This window comes from Lactuca saligna, chromosome 1 (genome assembly GCF_052625555.1).
Source record: "Lactuca saligna cultivar CGN05327 chromosome 1, ASM5262555v1, whole genome shotgun sequence".
NCBI classification, from domain to species: Eukaryota; Viridiplantae; Streptophyta; class Magnoliopsida; order Asterales; family Asteraceae; genus Lactuca; species Lactuca saligna.
In genome coordinates, this window is record NC_136417.1 from 26,164,023 (window position 1) to 26,176,348 (window position 12,326).

The 12,326-nt window shown below is 37.5% G+C and overlaps 1 protein-coding gene across 1 annotated transcript; it reads left to right on the forward strand.

Annotated features, from left to right (window-relative positions):
* The first annotated feature begins 7,626 nt into the window (after positions 1-7,626).
* LOC145029694 (uncharacterized) lies at positions 7,627-11,071 on the forward strand. Its single transcript, XM_078978183.1, has 5 exons — positions 7,627-8,087; positions 10,185-10,235; positions 10,333-10,395; positions 10,482-10,550; positions 10,637-11,071. Exons 1-5 carry the CDS (start codon positions 7,776-7,778, stop codon positions 10,724-10,726), a joined length of 585 nt encoding a protein of 194 aa, XP_078834309.1. The 5' UTR covers positions 7,627-7,775; the 3' UTR covers positions 10,727-11,071.
* The last annotated feature ends 1,255 nt before the right edge of the window (positions 11,072-12,326 follow it).

Sequence of the window (12,326 nt, forward strand, 5' to 3'; positions counted from 1 at the left end):
CCCCAACAAAATACCACCGACTTCTTGGTTAGTCGGGTGAGCGGCACTGCTATCTTGGAGAAGTCCTGAATAAATCTCCGATAATACCCTGCCAACCCTAGGAAGCTCTGAATCTCAGATGGAGACTTCGGGACCTCCCACTGCATCACGGCCTCTATCTTGGCCGGATCTACCAAAATACCCTTCTGGTTGACGAGATGACCAAGAAACTGCACCTCGCGCAACCAGAACTCACACTTGGAGAACTTTGCGAAAAGTCTCTCCCTCCTCAAAGCCTCCAACACCTCCCGCAGGTGCTCCTCGTGCTGCCCCTGTGTCTTGGAATATACCAAGATATCATCTATGAATACTATCACTGACCGATCCAGCATCGGCCTGCACACGCGGTTCATGAGATCCATGAACGCGGCTGGGGCATTGGTAAGCCCAAATGGCATCACCACAAACTCATAATGACCATACCGGGTCCTGAAAGCAGTCTTCTGTACATCCTCATCTCTAACCCGCATCTGATGATAACCGGAGCGTAGATCGATCTTGGAGAACCAAGATGCTCCCTGAAGCTGATCAAACAAATCATTTATCCTCGGAAGTGGGTAACGGTTCTTCACCGTTACCTTATTCAACTCCCGATAATCAATGCACATACGATGCGACCCATCCTTCTTCCTCACAAATAGGATCGGCGCTCCCCAAGGCGAACTGCTCGGCCGAATGAAACCCTTGTCTAACAGCTCCTGTAGCTGTGTAGACAACTCTTGCATCTCAGGGGGAGCTAGTCGATACGGTGCTTTGGCTATCGGAGCCGCACCAGGAATTAGGTCGATCCTGAACTCAACCTGCCTCTCAGGAGGTATCCCCGGCAAATCCTCGGGAAACACATCCGGGTAGTCTCGAACAATAGGAACATCATCAACCGTCGTCTTGCCCTTCTCCCGGGCATCCAAGACATAAGCTACAAAACCGGCGCAACCCTGCTGAACATAGCGCCTCGCCCTTGCGGCGGAACAAAAGATCGGTCCTCGCTGTGGCCTCTCGCCCTGAATCACTAACTCTCCCCCACTGACTGGAAGTGTATCTGAATCCCTCAAACCAGGGCTCTGATACCAACTTGAAACGACCCAAAAATTTCGTTTTTCAATATAACCAAAACCATAATCTTAGTGTCATATCATAAAACCATACGTGATGTATCCCAAACATAATAAAAATATTGTGCGGAAAACTGTATCATACTATGTCAAATCAAAACAAACTAAATCAATTCCCAGGATAAAAGCTAAAGCTGTGGTGTGTGCGATGCTATCACCCCGAGCTCTTCCCTTTGCTTGCGGAAGTACCTGAAACCAAAACTGAAACTGTAAGCACGAAGCTTAGTGAGCTCCCCCAAGCTACCACATACCATACAATATATAAAAAAGCACATACTGGGCCTTGCCCACTGCATCAGACCGAAGTCTGGAACTAGCTGCATCGGACCGAAGTCCGGAACTGACTGGGACCTTGTCCCCTGCATCGGACCGAAGTCTGGAACTAACTGCATCGGACCGAAGTCCGGAACTGGCTGCATCGGACCGAAGTCCGGAACTGACTACATCGGACCGAAGTCCGGAACTAACTGCATCGGACCAAAGTCCGGAACTAACTACATCAGACCGAAGTCCGGAACTGACTGGGCAAAGTATAGCATAGCAAAACATATTTCAAATAGCATAACACACATGATCATAAACTCATATACTGCATACTACGTCAGGCCGTAGCCCATAACACTTAACACATAAATCCTGTCTGAGCCACGAAGGCATCAAACAAACTAACAACTGCATCGGACCAAAGTCCGGAACTACTGCTACTAAACGAGCCGGCATTGTGACCTTAGACCCGTTCCTACTGGAAGGAAACTCACCTCGTAAACTGGCTGCTGAGTGTATGACTCTGGAATCTAACTGTTGCTGTTCCAGTATCTCCCTGGCTACAAGTCCATAAACACACTCAATCAAATACTAAACATTGCACTTGGGTAAAATAACTCTTTTACCCTTGGTCACAGTCAACTCTCATTTGACCTGACTCGCCGAGTTGGGCCGCCAACTCGCCGAGTCTCTACTCTCACACCTCAACCCTACTCGCTGCTACTCGTCGAGTATGGCATCGACTCGACGAGTACCCTCTCGATCCAAGAACTCAGACAATCTTCATCTGACTCGCCGAGTCATATGAACAACTCGACGAGTTGTTCTTGAACTTAAGAAGATTGCCTTGGACTCGCCGAGTTGTATGAACAACTCGCCGAGTCCCTCCATTACTGAGTCTACCCTCAACTCGCTGAGTCCACCCTACTACTCACTGGTTCCACACGACAGTCACCGCTCAAAAGGAAGGAATCGGGGACTCGCGACTCGACTCGCCGAGTCGTTCTTCCGACTCGCCGAGTCGCCGCCATGCAACTATTCTACACTCGTTTCTGCTCGAATCCAAAACATACAAATGATAGATCTGAGTCCAATAAGCTGGTTTACCACGTAAATTTCCAACTTTACGTGCACAAACACAAGAACAAGGGAATAAAGGCTAAAAGATGCATAAAAGGGGTAGATCTAGGGTTAATATGCAAAATAGCTCCAAAAAGGCAGTAGATCTGGGCTCTACAACTCCCAAATATACAGATCTAAAGATATCTCGGCATAAGAAGGCTTCCATATCAACACAAAGCTTGAGAAAGGCATCAACTAGATCTAAAAAGGGCTTTTAAGCATAAAAAGGGAAAGAAACTAGAAGAATACCTCAAAGAGCTCTTGCTTTCCCTTGAATCTCGGCTCTACACTCCTTCTCCTTGCTCCTTTCTTCTTCTCCTTCTTCAAACCTTCACAAATGCACACAAAATCACTTACAAACACTCAAGGATGAACTAGGGTTTTTCTCACAGCTTCTGAGGGTGAAGGAGGCGAGAATGAGGGCCATAAGGTGGCTTAGATAGTGGGCAACCCGGGGATTTAGGGTTTCACCCAGACGGACAGACTCGCCGAGTCTCCAGCTAACACGTGCTCGAAACCCCGACCCTACTCGGCGAGTCAGGCTATGAACTCGCCGAGTCCCTCTTGCAAAACTTCAAAACAAATACCAAGGAATTAACATACCGGAAACGGGTCGTTACAGTGTGTGTGTATGTGGGTTGGTGTGTGCATGTGTATGTTGGTGGGTGTGGTGGGTGGGTATGTATGTGTGTGTTTGTGGGTGTGTGTTTGTGTGTGGATGAGTATGTATGTGTGTGTGTGGATTGGTGTGTGTATGTGTGTGTGCGAGTGGGTGTGTGTGTGAGTATGTATGTGTAAGTGTGTGTGTGTGTGTGTGGGGGTTGGTGTGTGTGTGTGTGGGTATGTATGTGTGTGTGGGGGTTGGGGTGTGTCACACCCCGAAAATCAAAGGCGGAAACATTTTCGAGGTGGACTACCACGTTGTGTATCAAATCCAATGTAACAAATTCATTCATGTCTCATTTCAAACTCATGATCTATATCTTATTCTTTGAATTTCGGGACGAAATTCCCTCTAACGGGGGGATAATGTAACAACCCGAAATTGTTCGTCGCCAAAACCCGTTCTACCCGGAAAGTCGCCGTTATCAAATCCGTTCCGTTTTCTTTTTGGAGTTAATTATTCAAACTTATATGATTATTTTAATTTAATGAGTGTCTAAATCACTCAGGAACTTATGTTATTAACCCAAAAATCATTATTTTCATAAGTTTTAGAAATGTCCCCGCCGGGTGACGGAAACTTAATCGGGTGCGACCAAAAACCGCGTTTAACATCGGTATCGGGTAGAATTCCACCGCGTACAAGTTTTAAGACATATATAAACGTTTTCTAGCATCCATTTGAAGCTTTTTCCTTCTCTCTCTACTCTCTCTCTGGTCCAAAACTCAAATTTAAGGCTTCAAATCTCTAAGGTACATTCCTTAGCTTGTATTGTAACCTTCTTAGCCTTCAATTTCGAGTTCAAAACATGATTTGTGACCATATTCATGAGTTTACGGCCAATGAAGCTCGAATCCTTGGTAGCTTCTACCCAACGAAACCCTAGTAATTTCTTGAGGAAACCGAAGTCGTCCAGGGTTGGAACTTCCATGAGAAAACCGATTGATAACATAGATTGAGAGAGAGTCAAGGTACGAAACAAGGACACGTCCCGATAGTGAGAATTCACTAGAACGCCCAGTAGAGACTCGAATTCCACTTGAGAAAGTGAAGATCCAATGTAACAAATTCATTCGTGTCTCATTTTAAACTCATGATCTATATCTTATTCTTTGATTTTCGGGGTGTGACAGGGTGTGTGTGTAAGTAGGTATGTATGTGTGTGTATTTGTGGGTTGGTGTGTGTGTGTACGGGTGTGTGTGTCTGGATGGGTATGTATATGTGTGTGGGGGTGGGGGGTGTTAAGGTGGAGGTAGGTAGAAGTGGATGGGATGAAGTGAGTGTGTGTTTATAGAAAATTTTTGGAATTAGAAAAATATGGAAAACAATGATTATCAGTTTTCCAAAATTTTCCAACTTCTTTGTAATTTTAAAAAACGGAAAATTTTCATTTTCCGTGAAAAATTTAGAAAAATAAACGAACTAAATGCGTTTTCAAAATTCTCATTTTTCTTGGAAAATTTTTCCGAAAAACGGCCTATTTTTCCGTAACTAAATGCACCCTTAACAATTTTTTTGTTGGACGATAAGTTTGCTTCTAATGATAATTAAAAATTTAATGATAACAAGATTATTCACTTAAAAAATAATATATTTTTTTAAAACGGCAGTTAAAAAATAATAATTAAACAGACTTACAGATAGGTTATTCATTGTTGCATGCTGGAATTTTTTACGATATAAAGTTTTGTTGGTGATAAATAAATATCTACTAGATATAGCAATATGCCAATATAGCTGGTCCATTAATGCCATTCACTATTACTCTTATTTAATTGATCTATCAACGTTATTTATAAATATGTTCTTAGAAAATCTTAAACATTATTCTTGAATGTTGAGAGATAAAATTTCATCTTATTTTTGGTATATCCTTGATAATTTGTGGGTGTTAAAGATTTATATGTAATAATTTAAATTTATTTTAAATAAGTTCTATCGTACTCGTCAAATACGTAAATAAGTTAATTTGAACTAAAATATACAACATAATATGTTTAACGAAATTTATGATTTTTAATTGTATGTTTGAACAAAGATGGCTATATAGTATAATGTGGTATGTTTTTTATTGACATGTAAATTAGTAATGCCTATATCTGGTATGAAGGCACTTAAGTTATTGTTTAATATCTTAATTAATCGTGACTTTATTTTATTAATTTGAATGATAATTGTATGAAATGATGTACAATCGATATGATTATCAAAGTATAGTTTTATGGTTGATAAATATGTTCATTTAGATATAAGATTAAGAAAAAGCCATGAACTTTCAATAACCATTTTTTATTATTTTGATGATTTTTTGAGAATGATGTAAATTTGACATATGGTTACTTTGCCAAATTTTTATTTATTATGCATGGTAATAATTAGGAAGGATATCACATCCAAGAAATCAACCAAAAAGAATATGATGAAAATAATCTCTCAATGGCCGATGCATCCTTGTACGATATGTGATGGCCAATGCATCTTTGTACCATATGTGATGAACACTTTCTTTAAATATTAAATACTAGTTGTAAAACCCGTATATTATACGGGTTAATTAAAACATAATGTTAAATAGAAGCGATTAAATGAAAATTTTATTTGAATTTGAAATATGAAATAAGTGAAAAATTATGAAAAAAAACATGCAAAAAATAAATTAATTAAAATTATATGTTTAATTGTTAGACCCGTGTACTAAACGAGTTTTTATAATAAAATGTTAAATACAAAGGTTTAAAGTGTAAATTTATTTGAAATTGAAATTGAAATTTCAAATTTCAAATTTGAAATTAATAGTTATTATAGTATGTTTAATTTATGGAAACTAAATTAATAATATAATAAAAATGAATATGAATAATGAAGTAATTGACAAGTGGAAAATAAATATATTTCAAAATTTTGACAAAATAACATGTGGTCAATTAAATGAAAGAATGACAAGTGGCAATAACATTTTCATTTATTAAGGTAGATTAGATGAGAGTGTCGAGGCCACCACCCCCTTCCATGTCATCTTCTTCAGTTGCCAAAGAGAGAGAGACTCGGTGAAGAGTTGTTGAGTTTCACAGAAAACCTCGACATGTTGAGGTGAGGGGGCGGTATTCCCTGAATTGCCGAGCTCCAGGTCACGTTCCACCTTATTCTTGCCGAGCCATTCTTCTTCCCACACCCACCAGCCTAATATCAAATGCATATTTAGAATTGTCCGATGAACACACTTTCCCAAAACATCAAGATAACGAGCTTTAATTCCTTCTTTTAGCTTGGAATACGGTTCGATCCAAATCCATTTATCAGACAAAACTCTATTTGTCCAAATATCAAATTGACCCTGAGATTAAAAGAAAAAAACCCGCAAACGTTACTTGGAGATTAAGACTATGTTTGTTGTACTAACTGAAAAGCTAGCTGATAGCTGAAAAATTAGTTGATTAAAAATATCGTTTAGTAAAACTGACTGAAAAGCTAACTGAAAAATATAAAATGACATAAAATGATATTTAAAAAGAATGTGTTTATATAATTAATTAAATGGTATATTTGAAATTTTTTGAAAAACTTCTAAAAAACTAATCTAAGTAGCTTTTTAAAAAGATAGCTGATAAACTACTTTTTGGCTTTCCAAACATGACAACTTAAAAAAACTCAAAAAATAAGTTAGTTGTGACGCATAAACACAACCTAACTGCACATCAAGAAGACCTTGTGACACTTCAACCCTTGGTTAAGTAACCTTATCTTCATAGGTGGATCTAGTATTTCGCATCTAAGTTTATGAAAAATATAATTCCTTGTGAAAAAAAAAAAAAGATTTTCCTAGGTGGAAATGATATTTTCACAAATTTCAGATGTGTAATATCATGCGAGAATCCCATTTGACAAATAGAAATGTTTTAATACCGGAAAAAATGAAATTTAACATAATTATAAATGTATACAAATGTAACAAACTTAAAAACTTACTATATTCCTTCTATTATTTCTGTCTTCAACCTTATTTTAACATCTAATACAAAGATGTCAGTTGAATAATAATTTTTTTTCTTTACCTTAAATAGAAGGAGCGCTATGGCCTTTTTGAAACCCATTTTGGCAGCCCAATTACCCTTTTACGTAACCCAAATTACGATTTCTCCATACAAATTAAAATAAAACAAACTCAAATCATGGTATAGTATTTTCTTTCAAGCTTAAAACTTGGATAGTTTCCAAATTTGAAGGTAATGCCAATTTGGTAAATTTACAAGTTAACACCCTGAACTTTCCCTTTGTGCACAAAACGCGCAGACGAAAAAAAGAAGAAAAAGGGCGAGAGGGCGGTCAGTTCCACGTCTCAACTACAAGTGGGACCCACCTCTCCCTCATCACACCAAGCTCCACCCATTCGTTCCTACACCAACAAATACCATATGTACTCTTTCTTCAAAACACACACACACATACACACATAATAAATACATATAAAGCCCACCCCTAACCCCCATTATTATTTTCCCTACTTTCTCTCTGCCACCAGCACCATTCTCATCCTTTCTCTTTCTCTCTCTCTTCCAATCTCGCAATCGATAACATGAGTGATGATAACTGGGTGACAGCGGCCATGGATGACACGGACTTGGTGGTTCAGGTTCTATTCACACTCCGTCAACCGGCGTCGGCGTCGCACCACAAGTCGCCTCCACTTGGTTGGAGCATCCGTCAGCGCCGTTCCAGACCGCAGGTTGTGGTGGCACCTGCCGCCGCTAAGAAATCTCCTGCCGCTAGAGCTAGCCCTACCACTCCGTTGTCCTGGAGCGGTGCCACTTCCATCAGCGGCGGCGGCGGCGGTATCGAGGAGTCCAGCAAACCAATTCAAAACCGCTCCGATATTTCGAGATCTAAGGTTTGTACGTTGCACAACTCTTTTACGTCTATACGTTGTTGTGTTATCGTGGTGGTGTGTATGGTTTATTTTCGGTCGTTCAGCTGGTTTTAGACGGTGGCGCGTGGCTCTTCTCATTCATTTCTCGTGTTTCTCGGTACGGTTATTAATCAGTATTCCCCATAATACCCCTTGTAGGTCGCCTGATTTACAGGTCACCGGTTTAGGATTTTTGTCAGATCGAACACCCCACTTTACCAGTTTTTCAGTTTGTTGAATTACCATTCTACCCTCGTCCCATGCAGAACCACCACCGAACTCAGATCTCATCGGTTGTGTATATATTATGTATACTTCCGATGCCGTCAGATTCCACCATTTTCTACCGTTGACCGAATTGCCCCTCATGATACTTTTCTACCCTTTTTCCACCTTTTTAATACACCCCATGAGTAATTAATTATATATTAAATATTAAATAAATACTGTTCCAAAGGAGAAGCAGGTGACTTCCATTCGACGCATAGAGTCAGAAATCGAACGACTTTCCACGTTTTTCTCCCACACTCTTACGAAAATACCCTTCCTAGTTCCTCCCAAAGGATAGTTTCGTCAATTCATACGTTTTTGGTAGTTCACAAACTCATGACTCGTGTACACCATCCGTCAAAGTCAATACCCATCTAGATTTGGTTGAAAAAGACGAGGGCCACTCGACCAAAACCGCAAAACAACACTCAGGGGCTTTTTCGTCATTCCACTTGTGGGTATATCCGAGTTCTGTCGATGGCGTGTTTTCGTGGCAAGTTTAAGGGTGTGTGTGAGTGTTTGGTGCGAGTAGTTGTGCACTTTATTGGGTGTGTGGAAGAAGAAGAAGGGTTGTAATCCAGTGTGTCGCGGTGTTGGGACTTGTGTGGAAACGTATCTCCTTGTTCATTTCTATTAGTCATAAAAGGAATTCCATGTGATCGTTGAAAAAGTCAAAAGCGAGGATGTTGTTTCTACACTTTTAAGGGTGTGGATTGTGTCTGTTATTTAATTAATTTTATAGTGGTGGGTTACCTTAGCCCTTATCCTTTTGTAAACAACAGATTGGTCCCAGCCCATTAGAGAATTTAGAATCCTTGTGAAATAAATCATAAATGGTTCGTGCATGACAAGATTTCTTTATTCTTTTTTTCTTTCTTTTCCTTTAATAAAAATACAAACCATTTATATACAGTTAAATTATTTCTTTCTTTTTCTTTTATGAATTTACGCAAACTAAAATAATATAGTAACTGATAAAAATAGTTATCACGAATTAAATTTTGCTTTTCTTGTTGATGGATGATGAGTTATGTGCTTTCAGCTTTTACCCAATCTTTAAAAGCAAGACTTCTTTCATCACACGATATTTTATCTTGGAAATATTGTGTGTTTATATTATGAAGATAATGATTCATTTATAACAGTGGCTAATTAAAAGAAGTTCTGATTTTTTTTTTTTAAATAAAAAACAAGATATCTTAACTTTTCTATGTAACATAATTTTTTTAACCGTTTAATGAAACCGATTTTCTATTTTTTAACTTTTTAATGTAAAATGCTACGTAAAATAAGGTAAATTTTTGTATATTTAATACGGTTAAAATGGTAAGTTTGTTACATTAATGTTTACACTTCCTTTCGGAGTAATGTTAAATGGCTTGATTCGGGTTCAAATTCGTGATTTTATTATTCCCCAAAGGATTCTTATTTCAAAATTTTAAGAGAAAGACAGATATCACGTTCTTAGTACTTTATTTTAGTAAAGATTGAAAAAGAAAGATTCTTGTTTATTTTTAATAAATATGGAAGGGGTTAAATTATGAGAAAAAAGCAGTCTCCAAATTCTTTTAAATTCTAAAATGCACTTTTTTGTTGGAACTTGGGAGTGTCTTTGACTTTAATCCTAAGCTACGCATTGGTTTCTACGTGTTACAAGACAAACATATTGCCTTTCAAATAAGACAACTGTTTGCATATTGTAGGGGCATACCCCTATCCTCTTTATTTCGTAAAAATCAAAGATCAAAGATTTTCATATAAATAAATTGTGGGTCCCACTTTAACCTTTTGTTTTCGTTATTTTTTCAGGTTGCAAGACCAAATGAAACAACCCCTACCAAGAGGCCAAGAAAAAAGAAGGTAATTCTTTCTTCTACAATGCACCTCATGATCCCATATGTCTCATCGATGGAGTTCTTATCTCGTTTTATCTTTTTTTTTTTTCTGATGTTTGTAGACATTGGCTGAACTTAAAGAGGACGAGTCATTATTATTAAAAGAAAGAAAGCAACTAAAGAGAGTACGTCAAATTCATCTCATAGCTACTACCTAGTAAACCTTTCACCATCGATTATTTAAGCTAATTTATATTTCTTTTTAACGCAGCAACTAGCAACCCTACAAGCTACAATTGAGAAACAAAGAAACGAAAACGAGAGCCTCAAGAAAATGAAGGTAAATATCAAACACCCACTATAAATTAAGGATCCGTTTGGTATGGGGAATGGAATCGCTGATTACATTCCATTGTGATGTTTCAGATGGATATGCAATTGCAGCATCAAAGTGAAGGTGAAGGTGATGAGTTTGTGCTTCCGGATTTGAATATTCCAGCTGGTGAAGATGAGTAAAGTAGCTAGGGAATAGAATAACTGCAGAGTGAGAGTATATGATGAAGTCAACAATAGAAAAAATAAGTTCTAACTGTTGATGGGTAGGCCTAGGGCAAATGTAAGTAGAGAAAAAAGACTTTTGTTGGTATGGTTTGTTTGATATTTCAGGAAAGGTAATAGAGGAAAGGATTATAGTGTAGAAATCTTTTAACCCTTTTATATTTGGTCTTATATTTTTTGGTCACATATAAACAAATGTGTCGGGATTTTATCTTTAAAGTCCGTGTTCTGGTCTTGTTTTTTCCGATTGATCGGAGATGTATTTACTTATAACAGATGAAAATATTTCTAGCTTGTCTATTATACATTTTGTTAGATTTTGGGTTTCGAATATCAACTTAATCATTTGGATAAGGGATCCCTTTGGATAATTCACGGATCTTGTATGAGAAATACTTTTCATAATCTATGATTTCGACCCAATTACCTTGGGTATCATGAAATCCGATTTGCGAGAATAAGCGAACAAATCAAAATGGAATACATGTTTATTTCAATTTATAAAACACATAAATACTTCACAATTGAATGTGTTTTCTAGAGATGAAGTGCAGAGAGAAGAAGCAGTTATTCTCCAGATATTCTATTGTTTGCAACGTTCATGTTCCTCATATATACTAGGATAACGACTGCTATGAAGGAAAACATTTAAAAAAACATGGTGTTCCTTGTATGAGTTCTTTAACATGATTAACTGTTACATTATAAATAGTTATAATATAATATCTTGTAAAAGCCTTGTGGATTTTAAATTTGGAGTATGATGGACTCGCATGCATAATCTTATGCTCGAGGGTGATCAATGGTAACAGTCGGTCAGTCCCCTTACCCTTTGGTTGAGGCTCGGTTGTCCTTTCATACACTAATTCTTATGAGATTCTTATATTATTGTTGAATTTGGTGTTTTGAGCAACTAATTGTGTTTTTCTTGTAATTGAAGAATAGTGTTGATTATTGATGGATGCCAACCACCAAATAATAAAATGTATTGTCAAAATTGTTGTAGTGTCAACTATCGTCGATTTGTAGAAGTCCACTTTAATCAATAATATGCCCAAGCAAACATGCTTTATTGAAATGCATGTAAACGAAATGTGAGGTTCGAGAATATGAAAATTAAATTTAAATTAAATTAATAAACTACTACCTATTTTGATATTTGGGTTAGCTTATTCATATGAAGTCAAATGTGTGGTCTTCACTACAATTATACAACTAAGACACACTCATAAAATAAACTATTACTTATTTGATAGTTGGTGAAATGATTTTGATAAACTTATCGAATAAGATACACTCATAAGATAGAGTTAACTTGCTATAAAATTATATATAAAAAATGGAAACTCATTAAACTAACCTTTATAAACGATTTTGTTAATAAAAATAATTCGGAGTACGTAAGAACATTCTGGACTTGACTCGGTCAACGTATTCCGGAATACGATATTCCAGAGCATTTATTTTTGTTCTAGAGCTGTGAGCGTTGGTAGAAATTACGTCCGGAGTCTAACACCTCGTACTATAACGTCCCAAAAATACCAACAAAAATTTCCAT